The sequence below is a fragment of the Cyprinodon tularosa genome, unplaced genomic scaffold (assembly GCF_016077235.1).
Source record: "Cyprinodon tularosa strain WSP-4 unplaced genomic scaffold, ASM1607723v1 ctg334, whole genome shotgun sequence".
Lineage (NCBI taxonomy): Eukaryota > Metazoa > Chordata > Actinopteri > Cyprinodontiformes > Cyprinodontidae > Cyprinodon > Cyprinodon tularosa.
The window spans coordinates 231,232-255,971 of record NW_024039046.1 but is presented as its reverse complement, the minus strand read 5'-3'; the positions used below and the strand labels follow the sequence as shown (position 1 = coordinate 255,971).

Below are 24,740 nucleotides of genomic sequence, written 5' to 3'. Positions count from 1 at the left end.
GAATCCGGCGCCCAATGGAGATGATGAAGGGCGAATTATACCAGCAGCTAATGATTCGTTGATGTATTTTTCCATAGTTTCCCTCTCGAGCTTGGAAATATTATACAGTCTGCTGCTAGGTAAAGGAGCACCAGGTAAAAGTTCAATGGCGCAATCGTATGGTCTGTGTGGAGGTAGGGACGTCGCACTGACCTTACTGAAGACAGGGGCTAGATCATGGTACTCAGAAGGAACTGAAGAAAGGTCAGGAGAGTCCATCTCCCCCCCACCTCTAGGAGACCCCACCAAGGGGGCAGCAGAACGAAGGCATGTCTCATGGCATGAGATGGACCATGATTCCAGGTGACGTTCAGTCCAGTTAATGTGAGGATTATGCTTCTCCAACCATTTGAAACCGAGCACCAGCGGGGAACATGCAGAGGGAAAAACAAAAAATGTTATTGTCTCTCGGTGGTTACCTGACAGAAGTAGCTCGAGGGGCTGAGTTTGGTGGGTAACTTGATGGAGTCTTTTTCCGTCAATAGCGGATACACTGAGAGGCTGAGTCAGAGGAATGGTTTCAATTTGGAGTTGCTGGACGAGGTTAGAATCGATTAGGTTACATTCACAGCCTGAGTCGATGAATGCAGAGAAAGAGAGGCTTTGATTAGCACAGAAAAGCGTGGCAGGCAGCAACAGTCGAGGAGATTTCTTAGTGTTTATTTGGCCCGCCAGACTCCTCAGATCCTCTGGCGGGCCCAGGCTTTTGATTTAGCCGGGCAGGAAGCAATGAAGTGTCCACTCTCACCACAGTAAATACATAGTTTGCTTAGAAGACGCCTTTGTCTCTCCTCTGGAGTGAGCCTGGTGTGTCCCACCTGCATGGGTTCGACATCCCTTTCGCCCGAATGAGAGGCCTGAACAGGCAACGGTAGAGTCTGGGACTTAGGCCTCTGAATGGGGAGCTGCTCTGTAGAGGGAGAACAAACAGTCACGTTATGTGAGGCAGAAGAAAGTGTACCCTGCTTCTTTGAACAGTTTCGGGCACGGATTCTATTATCCAATCTAATGGAGAGGCGAATTAAATCTTCGAGGGTAGCAGGTTCGTCGAGGGTTGCGAGCTCATCTTTAATGTGCTCATTTAATGCCATGAAAAAGGCTCCTTTTAAGGCGCTTTGGTTCCATCCGGAAGCTGCTGCTTTAACCCGGAAGTTAATGGAAAATTCAGCCACCGAAGAGTTTCCCTGTTTAAGGTTGAAAAGAGCTCTGGAATCAATAGTTTGGTCAGTTTCTTGGTTGAATACCTGGGTAAATTCAGAAATGAAATCAGAGTAGTAACAGTTTAAGCTATCGTCAGCGGCAAATCTTGCCTGAGCCCATTCTAAGGCTCTTCCTGTTAACTGAGAGAGAATGAAAGTTATCTTCCTGTGATCCGTGGAAAAACAGCCAGGGGAGTTCTGAAAAATCAACCGACATTGAAATAAAAATCCTTTGCAATCTTTCATGTTACCAGAAAATCTTTCTGGGAGACTAGGACGGAACTCTGATGACGTCACTGCAGGTGACCTCGGAGGTGGAACTGGACCCGGAAATGGTTGTGGTACAGCATTAGCGCTGTTCAGATAATTAGCACAGCTCTGTAGCATCTGGTTATGAGTGTCAACTAGACGGTATAACTCACGGAGCGTTTGGGTTTGTCCCTGAATTTGGGCATCCTGCTCCTCCAGTCGACGGGTGAGGTGATCTGCTGGGCCTTGAGTTTGGCCGCAGTGTTCTGTCATGATGGGTTCACTAAAAGCGACCCAAGAATGCAGAACACCACTGACGGACACAAGGATGAAAGTTTAACAGTTTATTTATGGACAAGCACACAGAATATACTGGTTCAGGTTCGGGGCCTGAGTTCTGGTTCACCGGAGTCTGCGTGAGAGACAGTTCAGTTAGTGTTGCCAACAGAGGTTTGATTTCCTGAAGTTTACTGATTGTACCTTGAGGGTTCTTGAGGTTAGCTTTGGGAGAGTCACTGTTGGTTCTGGAGAAGAGTTCATCAGCAGAGTCCGTTTGCTGCTTCAGCGTCTCACGTCTAATTTGAACAGACCTTGGCTTAGGGTTTTTCAGCTCTAGTCCAGAGCTGCTTGGAGGTTCTCTGTGAATCTTCAGGTTTGGCTCTGAGGGTCGGCTCGGCAGGTTAGCTCTTCCTGAGCTTTCACAGAGGAGGCACAGGCTACCTGGAAAACAGAAACAAGGATTAGAATCCAAGCTGGATTCAAAAGTCATCGAAATACTCTGAGGATCTAGGCTTAAGCGCTGACCAACTGGAACAACACTGCGGCGTTGAGGCAAGGTCTGAAGACAGCTTAAGTAGTGGATCCTCTGATGATCTTGACGAGCTGCAGCTGTGCAGGAGGCTCCCTCAGAGGATCCACGGCGGACTCTGCTGGAGAAAGGTGGAATTTCTCCAGCTCCCAACAGAATATTTTTCAAAAAACGGTGTAAGTGATTGAGTAACATGTGAACCTCAGTTCTCAAAGAGAATTTATTGGAGGACAGATACTGTCAAATTTAATTCTCAGTATAAGAGGCCAAGCATGAAATGTGATCAGTCGCATTAGAACAAATGTTGTGTGAGTCTGTATTTTATTTTGACTTGAACAGTAACATAACTATTGCTGTGGTCATATTTTGTATATTGTTCAAGATGTTTGTTTAAATTGCTAAAATTTCAATAAATATATTTTGGGGGGAAAAAATGTTACCCTTAGAATAACTTTGTCAACCTTATCTGAAAATTTACTGAGTTTCCACACAAGTATAAAGGATGGAATAAAACAGCAAAGTCTGCTATTTCAGAACCTCTCAGTACTAACATCCTACTGGCTGAAAAGAACAAAGATTTTACTTTTCCTATATTTACCCTGCAGCATTTTCTGTGCTGGTCAACTCATTTTCCATCTTATTACATAACTACCATTCCAATGATTAACAGCAGTTTCTTCATCTCAATTCATCTGCATAAAACTACGCCTACATATCGATGGGCTCTGCAGTTTATAATCTGATTCACTATCCAGCAGGTGAAGGTATTAAAGAGGCATTCATGTAGAGTACATCACCATAATCAATAACCAGGAGAAAGGCTGACTCCACCAATTTCTTTTGCTTTTTGCATTTTCAGCAGGTGGGACGCCGAAATGTCTCCTCACCCAAAGAAATGTTCTCAGTAGTTGATTTTTATTCATGGAATTTTCCACAGACTTTGTTTCAGTTTGGGTATTCAGATCTCTATGTCCTTTTGTGATTCAGAAGTGTTTCCACTAACACTTTCCACAAATCTAAGCATTTTCTGGTTGACGGAACAAACAAATAATATATTAGGGGTTAGAGTTAGGGTTAGGTACTACAGGGATCAATATTAGGGACTATTCCCTATACTACATATACACATCCAATTATATAATTAGACAGAATGGGATGAGTTTTACTGTGACGCTGATGATACTCAGCTATATTTGTGCATAAATCCTGCTAAAACTATTCCGTTATATACACTACAGGCATGTTTTGAAGACACAAAAGCCTGAAGGCTTTTAAATGTTCTGCTTTTTGAATTCAGACAGAAATAAAGAGGTTGTCTTTGGACCAGAAGCTCTGAAAAAGAAGCTTCATCTTCATCTAAATAAAATTAAATTGATCTCAGATTATACTTGTAAAAGGCTTTTTTTTTTTTGTAATAATCCCATAATAATTTTTGTTTTCTAGAAATTCCCGCTACCATCTCCGCAATATTAAAGAAAAATTTACAGGGGTGATGCTGAGAAACTAGTCCTTGCATTTGTTACTTCAGGGTGCAATACTGTAATTCTTTACTATATGGAAGTCCACAAACTGTAGTTAAAAGCCTTCAGCTGATCCAAAATGCTGCAGCCAGAGTTCTGATAAAAATGAAAAAGAGAGATCATATCTCTCCTATCCTGGCTTCTCTTCATTGGCTTCCTGTTAAATCCAGAATAGAATTTAAAATCCTCCTTCTTAAATATAAAGCCTTAAAGAAATAGTACACCCAAAACATGATTAGCCTTCATTTTCTACTCACCGCCATGCTGAACAACACTCTGGAGTACTTTTTTGATATCTCAAATGCATCTGGAGATCTGGGAGGCTTCTTGCTGTCTGCTGACATTCAAATAATGGATGTCTGTGGCGCCCGAGGCAGAAAGGTCCATAAAAGTCCACAAAAAACGTGTCAATATTCCTCCATACTGCTCGTCCAATGTATTCCAAGTGTCCTGAGTGGGTAGCATCCAGAATTTACTCGAAACAAAGTCATTTAGAATGTTTTTAGAGCATAAACAGTAGTGTATAGGATTTCCTGAAAGCGCGCACATGCGCGTTCACGACGCTACGGAAGCCGGCAGACCAAACCAGATGAAAGTGCGCATTCAGCGTCTGCTCTGCTTTTAATGCAAGCATAGAAGAAGAAATGTGCTCTTTACCTGTGCAATGAAAGAAACAACGAAAGAAAAATGTCTGAGGACTTCAGTGTTGAGGAAGAGCATGAGTTCTTTGCCGAGCTGAATGCGCTGGTTTGGTTTTAATTGACCTTTCTGCCTCGGGCGCCATAGACCTCCATTATTTGAATGTCAGCAGACAGCAAGAAGCCTCCCAGATCTCCAGATGCATTTGAGATATCAAAAAAGTACTCCAGAGTGTTGTTCAGCATGGGGGTGAGTAGAAAATGAAGGCTAATCATGTTTTGGGTGTACTATTCCTTTAAATGGCCAAGCTCCATCTGATATCAGATATCTGATTGTTCCTTATGTTCCTAACAGAGCACTTCGCTCTCCATCTGCAGGTTTACTAGTGGTTCCTAGAATTTCTTAAAGTAGAATGGGAGGCAGATCTTGTAGTTATCAGGCTCCTCTCCTGTGGAACCAACTACCAGTTTTAGTCCGTGAGGCAGACACCCTGTCTACTTTTAAGGCAAGGCTTAAAACTTTCCTTTTTATAAAGCTTATTGTTAGAGTTGCTCAAGTTTTCCTGAGCTTTCTCTATTGTTAAGCTGTTATAGGCTTAGACTGCTGGAGGACCTAGAGACCACTTTTCATAAATCTCCTTCATTCTATCTTTATGCTCCCATTTTGCAGCATTTCTTAGTTTACCCCATATCATAATCTTCTCTCAGCTTTTTTATCATCTAGTCTGTTGCCATTTGGCTGTGAACCATCTTGGAGAGAAATATCAGCTGAGTTGCTACCTTCAACAACTCTCATTATGGATGACAGTATTATGCCTGTTTTTTAGTAATGGGTGGGAACCAGTGGCGGTTCTAGACCAAATATACCAGAGGGGGGCCAGGAGGGGGCCAGCGTGTTTTCATGGGGGCACAGAAAAGCATGAAAAAAAAAACAGGGCAAGGGATTCAAATAAAATAAGATAGCTGCATGAAGTGAAATTTCTATTCAATTAGGTTTCATTAAAATTCTAAATGTCTTAATAGGTCAATATACATTCAGAATTTAGGGATTTAACTTTTTTTTTTAAACTTAATTTAAGTTAATATTATAGTTTTCTATAAAATCTGAATTAGATTTTAAGAAAAACTTAAAATTAGCTGTAAAACGTAGAGTATTTTTTTTTTTTACATTTGTTTCGGAAAAAAACATTTAGCAGATGAAAACTGGGATTCTATCTCAATACCAGTTAAGCTATGTTTTTAAACAGTTAATAAAACAGAATTTATAAAGAAAAAAATTAAATAGATCTAAAGGATCTATCAGTAACCATGTCTGTTCTAGCACATATCATCATTAGAATTTCTTTGAGTATTATGTCTTCAGTACAGGGGCCATAACAGGGGCCAGGACTTGATATACAGGGGCCCTGGCCCCCGTTGGCCCCTGTATAGACCGCCCATGGTGGGAACAGTTCTAGCCTCAATCAAAGAAGGTAACGGTGCTTGGTTCTCCTTCCCCTTTATTTTATTTTCAAATGATTATCTTATTCTTTTCTCTAATTATAGTCCAGCACATCTTCACTTTCTGCACCTTCTTATCCTGTTTTATCTCTTCTCGAATCTTCATTTCAACAATGTTCAAACTACACAGATGAAAACCTTTTTTACTTTCTGACCATTACACACGGATGCTGAATGGATCCTGCTAAAGGATGGGTTTTAGTAGAATAAAATACAACGTAATGGGAACACTGAGTAGACCAAATCTGAGCAACAAGAAAATGCCACCATTTGTTTCCTTTTTGTTTCTATCAGTGCTGAGGGTAAAGCTCTGAGAAAGGCCCAGCTGTGTTGCTCTAGTCGGACTCCTTGGCAGCGCCCTGAAGTGCAGATAACTTCTCCTGGCTGTCTCCTTATCTGAATGGGACAGAGGAAGCTCTTGATTGTCAGAAGGAGGAAGACAAACTCTGGGATTCTAATAATAGCGGCTTAAAAATAGCCTCAGGCTTAGGTTTTGACAGGGAGGTGATAGCTGTTATAATGCAGCTTGATCAGCTTAAGGCTGACAGACACCTGAATCTGAGCAGCAACTCTGCCCCAATCAGATGTTGTTGTCCACAGTTATTTTACGGGTGAAGAGTTTAAAGTACCAAAGAATGGCAGTGATAGCATATGCCACATAGAGGTAGGAGAGAGAAGTGAGAGATCAGCAGATTTAAAATCAATCGGAGAGGGACATTTATTTCCAAGGATATCATCCAGAGACAAATGTCAGGGTTGCACTGAGTATATTGATGGATAAATATAGAGAAGGTCTAAAGCTGCTGCTTTGTGTTTGTGTGGATCTAAAGATTCAGCTTCAGGGGATAATAAATGTATGGAGTGTATTTTGTTTCACTATTGTTGCAAGAAGTGATCATGTTTTGTAAATGGAAATTTAAAGAAAATCAAATACAGAAATTAAACTTTGAAAAACATTTTTGAAAAAATAGGTTCTGAGAGTGACTGAGTCTGTTTTTTTAATTTATATTTTAGTTTGTTCCCCCCACAATTTTATATTTTAATTTAACATTTTTCAGATTGAGTTTTATGTGTTGCATTCTTTTCAAATTGTGCTTCATAGTTAACGCTTTTCACTTCAAGCACAATATGTCAGGGTTTGGCACTGATGATTTATATTATCATTTACTCCTGTCGCCTGTCAAATCCGCCGGACAGCTGATTACGCTAATCTTGTCAGGTGCAAAAACAGGGTTACAGTTAAATTTTTTTTCAGTTTGATTTCCAGATTGCATTTTCTTTCAAATTCTAATTTGCAAAATGTGTGTTTTAATTACCCCTTATAAAAAGGTGCCCTTTGCTATTATTACCAGTATTTTCAATTATTGTAAAGCACAGTTTATAATTACTTAAAGAAGTCAAAGCAAAGCAGACGACATGTACAAAATCAGTCTTTATTGGTTTACAAATAAGCAGCCTGGAGTGATATAAGGTTTTTCTAGAAAAATTTAAAATGAGAAAAAAAGCAAACTGGATCAACAAGTGATGCACGATTTATTTTGATCCAACTCCTCAAATTTATCACTGACTTTTATTGTTTAATCTATATCTTTTTTGGAGCACATGACCTTCTTATCTGAGTGAGCTGAACCTAAGTGAGGCAGAAGTAGAGGGAACTGGGAGCTATTCCTGTTGCAAGCGCGTCTTTCTTTTCCACCGTCTCCACTTTCTTGTTCAGGAGGAAACATCTGCAAATTTCAATGACTGGATGCAATCAGCGGAGCCTCCTTATATACACTATATTGCCAAAAGTATTTGCTCACCTGCCTTGACTCACATATGAGCTTAAGTGACATCCCGTTCCTAATCCATAGGGTTCAATATGACGTCGGTCCACCCTTTGCAGCTAGAACAGCTTCAACTCTTCTGGGAAGGCTGTCCACAAGGTTTAGGAGTGTGTTTATGGGAATTTTTGACCATTCTTCCAGAAGCGCATTTGTGAGGTCGCACACTGATGTTGGACGAGAAGGCCTGGCTCTCAGTCTCCGCTCTAATTCATCCCAAAGGTGTTCTATCGGGTTGAGGTCAGGACTCTGTGCAGGCCAGTCAAGTTCATCCACACCAGACTCTGTCATCCATGTCTTTATGGACCTTGCTTTGTGCACTGGTGCACAGTCATGTTGGAAGAGGAAGGGGCCAGCTCCAAACTGTTCCCACAAAGTTGGGAGCATGGAATTGTCCAAAATGTCTTGGGATGCTGAAGCATTCAGAGTTCCTTTCACTGGAACTAAGGGGCCAAGCCCAGCTCCTGAAAAACAACCCCACACCATAATCCCCCCTCCACCAAACTTTACACTTGGCACAATGCAGTCAGACAAGTACCGTTCTCCTGGCAACCGCCAAACCCAGACCCGTCCATCAGATTGCCAGATGGAGAAGCGCGATTCGTCACTCCAGAGAACGCGTCTCCACTGCTCTAGAGTCCAGTGGCGGCGTGCTTTACACCACCGCTCCCGACGCTTTGCATTGCACTTGGTGATGTATGGCTTGGATGCAGCTGCTCGACCATGGAAACCCATTCCATGAAGCTCTCTGCGCACTGTTCTTGAGCTAATCTGAAGGCCACATGAAGTTTGGAGGTCTGTAGTGATTGACTCTGCAGAAAGTTGGCGACCTCTTCGCACTATGCGCGTCAGCATCCGCTGACCCCGCTCCGTCAGTTTACGTGGCCTACCACTTCGTGGCTGAGTTGCTGTCGTTCCCAAACACTTCCATTTTCTTATAATACAGCTGACAGTTGACTGTGGAATATTTAGGAGCGAGGAAATTTCACGACTGGATTTGTTGCACAGGTGGCATCCTATCACAGTTCCACGCTGGAATTCACTGAGCTCCTGAGAGCGACCCAGTCTTTCACAAATGTTTGTAAAAACAGTCTGCATGCCTAGGTGCTTGAATTTATACACCTGTGGCCATGGAAGTGATTGGAACACCTGATTCCAATAATTTGGATGGGTGAGCAAATACTTTTGGCAATATAGTGTATATTGCATTCCAAAAAATTTGACACTACATTGCAATTAATATCAGGAAATAAACAGGAATGCATTAGTAAAATACTGGTTTAAATTAAATAGTTTGTGGATCGGTGGATTTTGGACCAAATAAACAGGATTGGATTTTAACTTGTTTTTTAAGCCACTGGAGAAAGATAATTAATTAACACTAATAATAATTCCTCCTGGCCCGTTTTAACAATCATTTTGCTGTTGTACTTTGTCCGTGAGACATTACCTCCGGTCTACATTTTAAGAGTAGTGTTTGGCAGTTTCCAAGCAACACTCACTGCCACGGTCACACAAACATGCGTCATTTCCTACAGACAAAGACTCCTGAGCGCGTCCCGTTGGCCGCTCTCCAGCTGCGCTCACACAGAGAGGACCTCAGTCTGCTGCAGCATCTGTTTCTGCATGGAGAAATATTCCCCATTTAAACGGACTGGTGTGTTTTAAGCCATTTAGGATCCACCTAATGAAGACTGCTCTCTTGAGTTGGACTTGGTTTTAGGTATCAGCGGACCATCTGAGGTGCGTCCGGTCCGGCTTATGTTAGGCACTGAATAAGAAGAGGATTAAACAGTGATTTGCCTGTTTTTTTTTTGGAAGCACAGCTGCCTCATATGGGTGAAATGTGTCCGTTTGCGTGATAAACGTAGAGCACATCAGCGCCTTTACGCACATTGATCCCTGCTCACCTGTTGATGCCTGACTCCCACCGAGCGCTTTAACTTCGCTGATGGAAGATGTGAACTGATCGGCGCTGGAGCAGCTCCCCGATGCGTCCTCAGCACTGAACCCGGCTCTGCTTCTCCGTTATGCGGTAGGATGAGCGCGGATCTAGAGCGCGCTTCCCCCAACGCATCGGTGAACTCCAGCGGCTTAGGGGGCCGTGCGCTCTCGGCAAATGTGCGGAGGCTCCATAACAGCCTCAACCTGCTGCTCAGTGACCTGGAGAGAGAGCAGTTCATCCACTGTCTAAATGTTTACCACGCCAAACGCAACGTCTTCGACTTGGTCCAAACTCTGAAGGTGATTCTGAACTCGCCCGGGAAGCGGCAGCTGCTGCCCATGCTGCGCCTGGTCATCCCGAGGTCCGACCAGCTCCTCTTTGACCAGTACACCTCCGAGGGGCTCTACCTGAACACAGACCTCCTTCCCAGTAACGGCAGCGCGGAAAGCTTTGGGGACGAAGGCGATTTGACTCTGCAAGCCTATGTGAGCTCACTCTGCAAGCTCACAGCGGGCTGTCCGGAACCCACGGCGTCCATGGCCCCGCTGTTCTCTGAGGGCCTCTTTGGAGAGGTGCGCCAAGTTACCCTGACGCGCTCCAGGAGCCACGAGGGTCTGGGCTTCAGCATCCGCGGGGGGGCGGAGCACGGCGTGGGGATCTACGTGTCCCTGGTGGAGCCGGGCTCCTCGGCCGAGAGAGAAGGACTGAGGGTTGGAGACCAGATAGTAGCAGCCAACGACTCTGTGTTTGACGCCGTCACTCACACGGAGGCGGTGAAGGTAAGGAAGGGTTTCATGCCTGTGGAAGTGTGCGTGGTTTGCGGTGAATCCAGCGGTGGACAGATGCGCTGTGCTCAGCAGGATGAAGCAGACGCACCGAAACGTAGAGTTCTGGCCTAAAAGCAGCAGGACTGAAAGGCTGCAGTTTTTCTGCACCATTTCACAGTGCGTTCATACCATTTTCATCTTCAATTTTAATTCAATTTCAGTTTATTTCTATTGCGCCAATTTACAACACATGTCATTTCAAGGCACTTTACAGTTCACCAGATCATCCAGTCAGATTATTCAAAGTTTTCTATCTAAGGAAAACTAGTTGATTGCATCGACTCATTGACTTGAAGGCAATCCCTCACACTAAGCATGCTTGTAGCGACAGTGGAGAGGAAAAACTCCCTCTGAACAGGAATAACCAGGCTCTGTATGAGTGGCCATCTGCTTAAGGCGACTGGGGTTCAGGAGACTGAAAGAAGCAGAGATACAAAAGGCAACCAGCTCCACAGGCGGCCCCGTCCACGAAACACACAGCCAGGCAGACGAGCTCCGAGCCAGCTCCCATGAGCACATCCAGTTAGTCACAGTCAGAGAAACAGGACTACACTGAAAAACATGCAGATCTCAAACATCTATAAACTAAGGTGTTGATGGCAGCAGCACATACAGTCTGCAGAGTAAAGAATCCCGGTGCTTCATTTCTGAATAGAATAACAAACAAGTCCACAATAGTGCTGCTTCTAACTGTCCCAAACAAGCAGTGAGTGAGGGAACTCAGTCATGCTTTAGATATGAATGCAGAGGCTTTTCTAGCTGACAGGATGGACTCTTTGTTCATGGCATGAATAGATAGAACAATTTCCCTGCTTTTAGCCTGACATCCAGATGAGACATCTGTTAAAGCTCTGATTTTCAATATGTGAAGCATCTGGTTGTTAGTATTATTCCTTTTGATGATGTGTGAGTCAGCTAAACCTTAATAATACCTGCCTGTTGCAAGGAAAGAGTTGATCTAGTTAGGACAGTTCCTCTGTCAGAATAAAAGGTCATCTTCAATAGGCAAGTGGCAAAGATTTGGGAATGGAATGAGACTTAGACTTAGACAGCATTTATTGTCATTTTGTATACACAAAATGAAATTTCGTTTTGTACAGCTCTCATGACTTTTCCATTTTCTTAATAAATAATAATTGAACTTTAGAGCTCAGTCTGTCTTAGAATAAAGTACTTTCCTTCAGGACTGACAATTACTGTTTTCTACTTTCGGCTACTTTAGATCGCAAATTAAATGTAAAATAATACCAAATATCGGTAATAATATGTTTAAACTCCAAAAGAGATTTGATCTTTAAGAAACGGGTGCAAGATAGCTTGTCCGATATATTGACATCATAAGAGGGGGCGGGGCCCTGAGCAGATCTGGTACCTACACTGGACCCATCCTGATTTAAAATAAATTACTGCATGTTGTCAGACGACAGTGTCTAACTTCACTTGTGCCGCTTCTCCTGTTAATACGGTTAAGCCCTCTGTAGCGTCCGGCACCAGGCTACACGTGATCCAAATGAGCCAATGAGCTGTCAGTCTGGGTTGCTGCTGCTGCTACTTTTAGACACAGCAGGCAAACCTGTGGCAAGCCGGGCGATGGGAAAGAAGGAGAAGACGATGAGAAAAAGAGAGCAGAGAAAGTGTGGACTGCTGGAAGAACTGCGGTGAACTGGTGAAAGAAAAGTGAAATGGCGTGCTCAAAGATGACCCTGCACATTTAGAGGATGTTTGGCTCAACCTGCTGCTGTGAAGCAGGATTCTCCACCATGAACAGAATCAAAAATAAATCTGGATCCAGGCTCAAAATGAGCACCTTGATATGTGCTTGAGAATGGCTTAGTCTCCATTCAAACCCAGGTTTAAAGCCTTGCAGGGCAGCATAAAGCCCACTGCCAACATTAAGACAGAAAAAATAAAAGAAAATAACAAATGGTGAGTTCAGGTGCTTTATAAAATATGTGAATCAGGAAATAGTTTATTTACCAAATTGAATGTTTGTTTTTCTCATCTGCAAAAACAACTTAGATTTTAACATTTTTCTATTTTTTTTCTATTTTTCAATTTAAAAAGTCCATATATAACATGATGCATAAACACCTACTTTTATTTCAGTGTTAAATTCTGTTTAAACTAACAGATTATAATTAAAAATGTCTGTGGACATTTACTGGTTGTTGATTTTCTTTATTCTGACCCTGCTAGTTTTGTTATTGGTTCCCCCTGCTCTATGCACTGGCTGGAGCCATGGACGTCTCATTTACAAGTGTCTATGATGTAAGAATGTGATGATGTGGCAGACCGGAGTTGTATAAAATGACTCTTTCACTGTGATTTGAAGCATTCTTTAACAATAAGCGAGCTTGGTTGGTAAGCAGCTTCTATGGCCTGAGTAAGATTACAATTCATGTCAAAATCTGGTAATTTACTGGTAATTTAATACATATACGTTATGAGGTGTTATTTAAAAAGTTTTTCACAAGTGATCTCTTCTCAGGACAGAACCGGGGAGATAAATCTTATAGGTGTCAATACAGAGCTTTCCTTTACATGGTGGTACCTCCAATGACATCACTCAGTAGTCCTATTGGCCAGCAGTAGTTTAATAGATTTTTTGTTCTTTCCTACTGATTTTTTTTAAATAAACCAGGGGTTTAATTATGTTTCAATAGGACAACACTAGGATACGGAAACACAACTGAAAGGAGAAGTAATATTTCCCATGTCTGGATTTTACAAAATACAAAGCTTGTATTATTGTAGTAAAGAAAAAAAGAGGGATGATTCTGGTTTGTGTGTCACACCAAAAAGTGATCATTACAAAGCAATCATTCCCAGGTCTCAGTAATTTAAGCCTTTCTGCAACCTTTGATTGATTCACACATTTCTTTTTCTGCGTTGACTTGGTTTGTACCGTTATCAGACCTCATCGAACTCTTTCAAGCCTCAAACCTTCTGAATGTGTTAAAGCAGGTGTCCGTTTCAGGTACTGGAGCAATCTGTATGTGAGTTGTTCCTGTGCTTTGGTATTTAAACATAACATCTTGAATGTTTATATCACGTCTGCCTTATTAAACATGGAAATGTCCAAAACTATCTGTCAATTTGCACCAAAGCAGCAGGCTTCTTTCAACACAATTTTTAAATTAGCAATTCAGCTTCAAGCTGGTAACCAATAAAATTAAAACACTGGTCTTATTCCCTGAATATAAGAAACCCGAGTGTGAAACTGCTGTTTTTGCTATAGCGTCCTGTGCATTGGGTTTTACAGTGGTGGTGAATACAGCCACCTGTTGCTGTGGTTTTTCAATAACATTTCTATAATTTCATTTGTGGGATGATCAGCTCATCAGGCTGATTGCTGTCCTACATTGGATTGTTAACCTAATCAGAAACAGTCAGGAACTATAAAGAGCATCAGCCTTGTCTGCTTTAATCTTAGACCTGTTTACAGCCTTATTCGGATAAGTTGTCGTTTTGATCTCAGGGCCGTAAATACAGTATAACTATTTTATTTCCCCTTAGTAGCCCTTCTAAGGTTTCATTTATTGGCAACCTCTAAATACAAGCCTCTTTGCCGCTGAAAAACAATCCCCATTTGGCTCCCTTCCTATTGTCAAAACATGCTGGGTCTTACCCCTCTGTGGCAACTGAGTGGCCTCTGTAGCCCAGCGGCTGTGTGTCTGGTGATACCATCACACAGGGTTAGCATTGATAATGTCACCAGTGCTACAGAAATCAGGAAAGTAAACAATGGAAAGCAGCATGTAAGGAAGTCAGAGTGTAGTCAATGTGCTTTATTGTTTTGCTCTGTTATGTGTGTGAATCCCTCTCACCAGAGCTGCTCCATATGTATCGAATGTAAAAAGTTGTTTCAGCTTGTTAGATCAGAAGCGACTGGTGTGGTGTGTTGACGTCCGTACGTTGCATTCAATGGCATCACGTAATTTGCTATTGGTGAGACGTATCGTGTTTACTTCCTGTTTGAACTACTGAGCAGTGTTGTTGCTGTCCAGGCTATCTCCGTCTGAATTAAGTTATTATTTCTGTGATATCTCTGTATCTTAAGTAAATTTAACCGACCAGAACCACTTTAAAACATAGCGCCTTCTGCTGCGCTTTTTTACTGAGCACTTGTCAGTTTCTCACGGTTTTATTTCTGGTAGTTGGGAATTGGGGAAAAAGTAATAAAGTAATCAAACTAAATTAAATGTGGTCTGTTTAACATAAGATCTCTTTCCTCTAAAGGTCTGCTAGTTAATGGCTTGATTTGTGATAATCACATTGATTTATGTTGCCTTACAGAAACTTGGTTGCAGCAAGGGGATTATGTGAGCATAAATGAGGTACTCATGAGGAACTCCTTCAAGCTATTTAAATTTTCACATACCCAGAAGTTCTGGGCGGGGAGGAGGAGTAGCAACAATCTTTCGGTCTGACTTACTGATTACTCCAAAGACAGTTAATACTTACAACTCTTTTGAATATTTAACCCTTCATTTCCCTCATCCAAACTGCAAAGCAAGAAAACCTCTTATTTTCATCATAGTGGGAGATTTTAACATCCATGCTGACATTGAAGGCGATAGCTTTTTTGAACAAAGCTGTTGGCTGATAGAAGGTTAACAGTGACTCAAATAACCACCCGTTACAACCAAGGTGGGCAGAAGAGCATCTCTGAACGCACAGTACGTCGAACTTTGAGGCAGATGGGCTACAGCAGCAGAAGACCACACCGGGTGCCACTCCTTTCAGCTAAGAACAGGAAACTGAGGCTACAATTTGCACAAGCTCATCGAAATTGGACAATAGAAGATTGGAAAAACGTTGCCTGGTCTGATGAGTCTCGATTTCTGCTGCGACATTCGGATGGTAGGGTCAGAATTTGGCGTCTACAAAATGAAAGCATGGATCCATCCTGCCTTGTATCAACGGTTCAGGCTGGTGGTGGTGGTGTCATGGTGTGGGGAATATTTTCTTGGCACTCTTTGGGCCCCTTGGTACCAATTAAGCATCGTTGCAACGCCACAGCCTACCTGAGTATTGTTGCTGACCATGTCCATCCCTTTATGACCACAATGTACCCAACTTCTGATGGCTACTTTCAGCAGGATAATGCGCCATGTCATAAAGCTGGAATCATCTCAGACTGGTTTCTTGAACATGACAATGAGTTCACTGTACTCAAATGGCCTCCACAGTCACCAGATCTCAATCTAATAGAGCATCTTTGGGATGTGGTGGAACGGGAGATTCGCATCATGGATGTGCAGCCGACAAATCTGCGGCAACTGTGTGATGCCATCATGTCAATATGGACCAAACTCCCTGAGGAATGCTTCCAGCACCTTGTTGAATCTATGCCACGAAGAATTGAGGCAGTTCTGAAGGCAAAAGGGGGTCCAACCCGTTACAAGAATGGGGTACCTAATAAAGTGGCCGGTGAGTGTATATATTGCATGAAATAGTGTTATATCAAACTAGTCCTATAGTCACTCTAGTACAGATGGAGTAATGTAATGAAAGTAATTTCTTCCTGGGATTTTTAGAGTATTTCTGATTCCTGGTTGATGGGACAGGTGTTGTGAATGAAACAGTGCCCAGCTTGAAAGAGCTCCTGTGTGTCGCTGAATGTGTGCATTGATGACTGAAAGACATCTTCTGCCTCCATTCATCTGTTTACTAGAATGTGTTGAATTCATGTTAATGTGGATTTAAAGACATTTCAATAAGTGGAAAAAAATTGCATTTGGAATATTAAAAAAAATCGAATCAACCAAAACTTTTGCGACCCCCATGCAGTACCCCCTAGGGGTCGCGAACCTCCTGTTGAAGACCTCCACTCTAAGGGATGATTTGGACTTTCATGGATCACAGCTGAACATGGAGACATCTTTGTTAGGTGGATTAGTGAGTCCTTACTGCAAAACCAACATCTCTGCAATTTCTTTCTGTTTTAGCATGGCTAACTTTGGTGTCTGCTTTAATTCTTTGAGGAGGACTCTCCTCTCTGCCTTGGTGCTGTGGTCTACTTCAGCGAGTATTTGGCTGTTTATTGGTAACAACTGGTGGGCAAACTGCTAAAGGGGTCATCTGTCATTTTACTGTCCTCTCACTACTATAATATCTTTATCTCTCTAGTAGAAAAAGCAGTTTGTGCTTCCATCTGCTCAGTCCTGGCCTTTAACTTCAACTCTTCCAACTCCAGAACTAGTTTCACCTTTAACTTTCTGCCATTGCAGTCAGGGCATACACCCATTTTTTCTCTGCAGATGTTTTTAAATCCAAAAGTTTAAAAATTAAATACATGTTTTTTAAAGTTTTATACCACATATGACACAAGAGTGATTGATATGCAATTTTTTTTACAGATTAGGAAAAAGGTATTAAAAAAACAACTATCTAGTGTTATAATGTATTCTAGGAGTCTGAAAGGTTGGATGTTAGAGTGATCGGCTGTATAATGGTGATAAAGCCTCATGGGGCTTTTTGTTTTACAAAAAACCTGGTAAATATTTAATATTACAAAACTATTCATTTAGTAACTTTTTAATATTTGAGGGAAAACATGAGGTCTCTATTACAAACCTAATTCATGATGTTTAGGATCTCTTGCTTATAGTATATACAATGATACAGGCTTAATGCCAGGAGAATAAAATGTATTTTTGAATTATTTCTTTATGAGCTCTTATTTAGGATTGTGTTTTTCTGTATCTTTGCGCCCTGAAAGGGTCCAAGGATCAACGGTTATCAGAATGTCTTCAAACTTCCCTGCTGTGCAATCATCATACAGCGTTAAGAGATCTCCATCCCTGACCCTGAAGTTCATGCTGGCAGAGAGCAAAGAGCTCGTCTGTGATGTTGACTGTGTGGGTGGCAGAAAACAGATAGGGTAGAGAAAGAGATAAGAAAAACATGAATTCATAATTATTAGTGTAAGTATGCAAACTATGAGACTGCTGGTGAACTGAGATCATGAGGTAAAAATAAAAAAAAAGACATTTTTTATTGTGACGAGACTTCACACAAAGGCAGAGCTAAAGGTCTCAAACAGGAAAATAAATATGTCCACAGCTGTGGTGTGGATGGTTAAAAATAGCCCTGATGAAGGCCTGTTATTGTCCCAGACGTTCATCCTCTGCATCTTTCAAGTCTATGGAAATTTCTATGTGACCTTGCAAGCGTTTCTCTCTTAATTAGACTTTTACACAACCTGCCCTCAGAAGTCTTTGCACACCCTATTTCTGCAGGCAAAATTGTTTGGGCCTTGATCGGCATCTTTTTAAAGAGCCAATATGAGCTTTTTTATACCTGCCTTTTCAATCAACCCAGCATGATGGGAGACAGCTTGAGTGGCTTCTTTTCCCTGACAGCATAGAAGATCTGCTGCAGCTTATTTTCCTCGACCCATTGGGCAAAGAGGACGTTCTCTGGAGGCAGACTGTTTGCTATCAGCAGAGAGTTATGGAAAAAAAAAACTGTCTGGCACCAAAACACTATATTTCACTCATATTGCAGACTCTAATGACTAAAGAACAATCTAGAAAGAACATTTGACTTGCGTGCAGTTTTAAGGATTCTTGGATAGTATGTTTTGAATTTTCTACCATCATTATTACAAGAAAACAATCGCACCATTAATGTTGTACATGGAAATTTAAGAAAAAAATCTAATTCTGTAAAAAAAAAAAAAAGGCAGTGCAGAAAGGAATTTTTTTAAATGATAAAAAAAGGCTTTTAAGAATGCCTTTGGCATTTTTTCCCCAGTTTTTGTTATTTCATGCTTTTTTTCAGTGTGTTTTTTCAATTTGATAAGTTTAAAAAAATATTTTTAATGCTTATTTGAATATTCCAAATATAAATATTTTTAACGGATTAAAAATTTTGGATTTCTTTTTATTTTCATTTTTTTTTACATTGAGGTTAAGAATGCCCCTCTTTTCAAATTGCATTTTACAGATCATATTATCTTTGCAACAAGCGCAACACAAACAATCAATAAAAATGTTATTGGTAACATCTATGTAGACAAAAAGAAGTGCGTCCTGCTCCTCCCTGAAGAGGAAAGTCCGTCCCCATATAGTGAATGTGATCTGTAAACGTTTTTAAACGTTTGTAAAACTTAAATCCCAAAAACAGAAAGTTGAAAAGAATTTTATGCAAAAACAAAAAGACATTTTGAAAATCTGAGAAAATAAAATGTTAGAAAAACAGCAACATTTTCTCTCCAAATCTTTTTTTGATTAAAAAATTTGACAAAATTTCATTTCAGGGTTGCATTTTTTCCCCTTGTGCTTGCAACAAGAATGGAACAAAAGTCATCCTATAGGATACAAAGGTAAGCATGCAATTCCACCCAGCAGGGTCCCTGGCCTCGATATGATCCCTGGAACTTCTTGCTTCTATGCAACATTGTTGACAACTCCACTATTCTGCAGCCCCCAAACAAAATCCCTGAGAATTGCTGCCCTTCAAAGTCACCTCATTAAAAAGCAGAGGCAAACCTTCTGTGATTGAATCTTGGTATAAATTTCTCAGCTCAGAGGTTCGTTAGAGAGCATAGTGAGCCCCACAGGGACCAAGTCCCACGACAGCTATCACTGTCCTCCAAACTTTGATAAAACTTCATCAATTATAATTTCTTTGCTTTTAGTTAAGGTCAATTGTATCTATTAAAGTTTATAACCAGTCCTCTGTCCCCTAGAGCTACTATTTTTTCCTGAGCAGAGCTTCACTATTATTTGCAGGTATTGGTGGAGTTTGGTAAATGATTATTTACACCCTTTAATGATGACAAGGAAGCAGAATTAACTTTATACAGTTCAGTTTGTTATTATAAACTCTGTATGGTGTTACTTCTCTGCTGTGTTTAGAAAGCGGGGATCTGATGGTAGAAAAGTGAATGGTAATATACACAACTTAAATTAATGTAGCAACTCGGCTCTGATGTTCCAGTTGTCCAGCTCCTTCCAAAGGAGCTTAATAGGATTTAGGTTAGAGCTTACAGAAGGCCACTTGAGAATAGTTCAGTGTTTTCCTCTTAATCATTCTCGGCTGTTTTTAGCTGTGTGTTTTGGGTCATTATCCCGTTAACGACCCATGAGATGTTAGTGAGACCAACTTCTCTGTCACTGGATAAAACATTTCACTGTAAATCCCTAAATAGTATTTTGTTCAGATGTGTATAGTACCAGATGGATGGATGGATAGGTTGGTGGTTGATCAATGGATGGATGGATGGGTGAGTGGATGGATGGATGGATGGATGGATGGATGGATGGATGGATGGATGGATGAGTAAATGGATGGATGGATGAGTTGATGGATGGATAGATGGATGGATGGATGGATGGATGGATGGATGGATGGATGGATGAGTTGATGGATGGATGAGTTGATGGATGGATGGATGGATGGATGGATGGATGGATGGATGGATGAGTTGATGGATGGATAGATGGATGGATGGATGGATGAGTTGATGGATGGATGGATGAGTTGATGGATGGATGGATGGATGGGTGAGTGGATGGATGGATGGATTAGTTGATGGATGGATGGATGGATGGATGGATGGATGGATGGATAGATGGATGGATGGATGAGTTGATGGATGGATGGATGGATGGGTGAGTGGATGGATGGATAAATGAGTTGATGGATGGATGGATGGATGGATTGATAGATGGATGGATAGATGGATGAGTTGATGGATGGATGGATGGATGGGTGAGTGGATGGATGGATAAATTAGTTGATGGATGGATAGATGGATTGATAGATGGATGGATAGATGGATGGATGGATGGATGGATGAGTGGATGGATGGATGGATGGATGAGTTGATGGATGGATGAATGGATGGATAGATGGATGGATGGATGGATGAGTTGATGGATGGATGGATGGATGGATGGATGGATGAGTAAATGGATGGATGGATGAGTTGATGGATGGATAGATGGATGGATGGATGGATGGATGGATGGATGGATGAGTTGATGGATGGATGAGTTGATGGATGGATGGATGGATGGATGGATGGATGGATGAGTAAATGGATGGATGGATGAGTTGATGGATGGATAGATGGATGGATGGATGGATGGATGGATGGATGAGTTGATGGATGGATGAGTTGATGGATGGATGGATGGATGGATGGATGAGTTGATGGATGGATAGATGGATGGATGGATGGATGGATGAGTTGATGGATGGATGGATGAGTTGATGGATGGATGGATGGATGGGTGAGTGGATGGATGGATGGATTAGTTGATGGATGGATGGATGGATGGATAGATGGATGGATGGATGGATGGATGAGTTGATGGATGGATGGATGGGTGAGTGGATGGATGGATAAATGAGTTGATGGATGGATGGATGGATGGATTGATAGATGGATGGATAGATGGATGAGTTGATGGATGGATGGATGGATGGATGGGTGAGTGGATGGATGGATAAATTAGTTGATGGATGGATAGATGGATTGATAGATGGATGGATAGATGGATGGATGGATGGATGGATGGATGGATGGATGGATGGATGAGTGGATGGATGGATGGATGGATGAGTTGATGGATGGATGAATGGATGGATAGATGGATGGATGGATGGATGAGTTGATGGATGGATGGATGGATAGATGGATGGATGAATGGATGGATGGATGGGTGAGTGGATGGATGGATGGATGAGTTGATGGATGGATGGATGGATGGATGGATGAGTTGATGGATGGATAGATGGATGGATGGATGGATGGGTGAGTGGATGGATGGATGAGTTGATGGATGGATGGATGGGTGAGTGGATGGATGGATGAGTTGATGGATGGATGGATGGGTGAGTGGATGGATGGATGAGTTGATGGATGGATGGATGGATGTCCACATCAAGGCAATCCATAACTAAAAGATGGTGGAACATCTCTGCAGTATAAGCAGTAATAACACGCCTCTGAGACCTGATGGGTTTCAGATGGGTGAGTGATGGATGGATGGATGGATGGGTTGGTGGTTGATCAATATAGTGATAGATAGATGGATGGATGGGTTGGTTGGTGGTTGATGGATGGATGGATGGATGAGTTTATGGATGGGTGAGTGGATAGATGCATGGATGGATGGATGGATGCATGGATGGATGGATGGATGGATGGATGGATAAGTTTATGGATGGATGGATCGATTGGTGAGTGGGTTGATGGATGGATGCATTGATGGATGGGTGAGTGGATAGAAGAGAGGAGTGAAGAAAGCAAATCCCATCTTTCAGAAACATCCTGTTCAGTAATTAACCTGATGCCCACTCAGTTGTGACCAGACATCTCAGTGAGCTTCTAACATCGTCCTGTCAGAGGAATCAAATCTGTGTGTGAATTTATATCTGCAGACAAACCAAACAGCTCAAAGAAAAATGATTCACTCAAAGATTTTATTGACAAAGTTACAGGGGCGGATTAAGAAATTTTGGCCCCCTGGGCCTGGCATGGTCTTGGCCCCTCAACCCCCCGCGCGTGCGGGCGCACACACACGCACGCACTATGCAAGAAATACTGTATACTGTGAACAGACATGCACACTGTCCTGTACAGAAGAGTGCACATACTGCACACACACTATTAGCTGTACTACACAGACACTGACAAGCACAGGTTTCACACAGACACAGGGGGGGGGGGGATAAATGGCCTAAAAATAAACATTTTGGAAAATGATTATGCCCACTTCAGTGATGGTGCATTGGGTCATTTGAGAGATATTATGTATTGGAAGTTGGTAGCTATCATGAAATAAACCCCCCAACCCACCCAAAAAACTAAATCGGACATGATTTTTGCCCCCTTTTCCTGCCTTCTATCATTAAAAATAAAATAATATCTTAGGAAAACACTTTGGCATAACGGCAGCTGTGCAGCAAATTGAGGCTCAAAGTCTGTATCTATTTGTGGTTAAGCTTGAGGAGAAGGAGAAAGGTAAAATGATAACATGCATCGGAGAGCACCACAAAGAAAGGTGTAGGCCAGTTCATGGTACAAGGGCTGCATGCAGGTCAAGACAGCCCATTTCCAAGAATGCTATAGTGGCTGGACAGGCACTGGACATGTCCTGAACTCAGTGTCAGACGTGGCTGCCGAATACTTGGATGAGGTGAAGCAGCTGACAGATCTCATGCTGCCCCATCTGAAGACTGTCCTGGCCAGGCAGAGGATGGATGAGGAGACCTTCCCAATGGACCCTGTCAGTGAACAAGCTAGTAACATTGATGGCACCCCTGTGCACAACATTGGGATGGAGAGACAATGTGGCAAGGTGGACTACAAACTGAAGAAGTTGGACACACTGAACGCAGTCAATAGGTCAATAATTTTACAGAAGTGCCAGGAGCTTCAGAGGTTTCAAGGCAGCAGCACAAGCAAAAAGGGAGGTTGAACTCAACTGGAGTAAATTCATGAAGGCAAAATTCGAGAGTAGGGCAGATGAGAAACAAGAGATGGCTCAAAGAAAGGAGAGTAAGAGACTAGACATGCTGGACACACTGAAATCTTTTGATGGCCCCTTCACGATAGTGGGGAAGTTGAAAAGTTCCTTGTGGATGAAAGTCTGCACAAGAATGCAAAGCTGCAGAGAATGAAGCTTGAGGTTCAGTTTGCCAGAGAAAGCACCAAGCTTCTGCCTAAAGTCAATCCTATCTTCACAATCCAGGTGACACTTCCCAGAAATGGCGAAAGTGCAATTCTCCAAGTCATAATGGATACTTAGAATTTTATGGTGGTGGTAAGTATTCATGAAAACAGGTAGCCTAACATTAGTGAATGGGTGAATTCTGGAAATAACCTAAAAATCTTACACAGTGCACCTTTAAGCAAGGGGTTTCTTTCGTGCTTTCAATTTTGCAAAATCATCCACCACATCATTGAAGTCCAACTCTCTTGTCAGCTCACTCTCAATTGCCATTAGAGATAACGCATTTAATCTTTTCTGAGTCATTCTTGTGCGCAGCTCATTTTTTACTCTTGACAAAAGAGAGAATGAGCGTTCTCTCTCACAGTTACTGACCGGTAGAGTGAGAAAAATCTGTAGCGCAATGTATGTATTAGGAAACGTAGGCTGTAGTCCAAAATGTATTATTGTTTTGAGCATTCCTGAAGGGGTCCTCTCCTCATCAGTGTTGTTGAGCTGTATAAAAGATTTGAACTGTATAAGCTCCTGTCCAAGACTTTCATTGAGGTCAGATGGGTATGATTCAGTGAGAATCTTGGCCTTGTGAAGGACTGAAGCATTGGACTCTGTATCCAAAGAGAAAAGGACACTGAACAAATTGTTCAGATGTTTGTAGGCCTCCAGACGGTGATTAAGGCTTGAACTCAGTTGATCAATAGAGGCAATAAATGTCTCTATTTGAAACAGTTGCCTTCCCTCAAGCACAACATCTGGGGATGCTGATTCATCAGCAAACTTTTTACGTTTCCTCGTCCGTTCAGCCCTGTAAGATGGGGTGCCACCCAACATGTTTAAGGCTTTCTGCTCAAAATGATCAAATAGATCTCTTTGGGAGAGAACAAAGGTGCGCAGAGATTCCAGTAATCTAACTGCTGTACCAAGGTCCATGTCTGCTTTTTGAAGTTGCAGACTTGTGGCCTGAAATCTGGACAGAACAGTGTCCCAAAAGCCTGCCATGAAGGCCATCTCAAGTGAATCCAGCTTCCGCACTAGACTGTCAGCTTCAGTTCGTGTGTCTCGTTTCTCTGTGTCATCAGTGGAAATAACCTGTAGTGCTGCTTTTATTTTACTGTAGTTCTGCCACAGTGCTTTGGTAGATTCTGCACGGCAACTCCAACGCGTGTTGGATAAAGCTTTAAGTGTGAGATCTATGTTTGAATTGCCAAATACCCTGTCCCATCGGTGTGTGGATGCAGTTGTGAAGTTGTAAATAGACTGAATCAAGTCAAAATACTTAGAGACTTCATTTCCACATCTGTCAATCCTGTTGACTCCCACCAAATTCAAAGAGTGAGCTGCACATGGAATATAGTGTATTAATGGGTTGCTTTTCTTTAAGTGAGCCTGCAACCCATTATACCTCCCTGACATGTTGCTGGCATTATCATAAGCCTGCCCCCTGCAATTTGACAGCTCTAACCCTAGATTTTCCAACACAGACATGACACAGTTAGCCAAACT

The 24,740-nt window shown here is 42.0% G+C and overlaps 1 protein-coding gene across 1 annotated transcript in view; it reads left to right on the top strand.

The window, feature by feature from the left end:
• The first annotated feature begins 9,816 nt into the window (after positions 1 to 9,816).
• LOC119789282 (whirlin-like) overlaps positions 9,817 to 24,740 on the top strand; it is a 74,328-nt gene continuing 59,404 nt past the window's right edge. The window contains exon 1 of the mRNA XM_038294104.1: positions 9,817 to 10,500. Coding sequence (XP_038150032.1) covers positions 9,817 to 10,500 — 684 coding nt within the window. The remainder of the gene's footprint in view (positions 10,501 to 24,740) is intronic.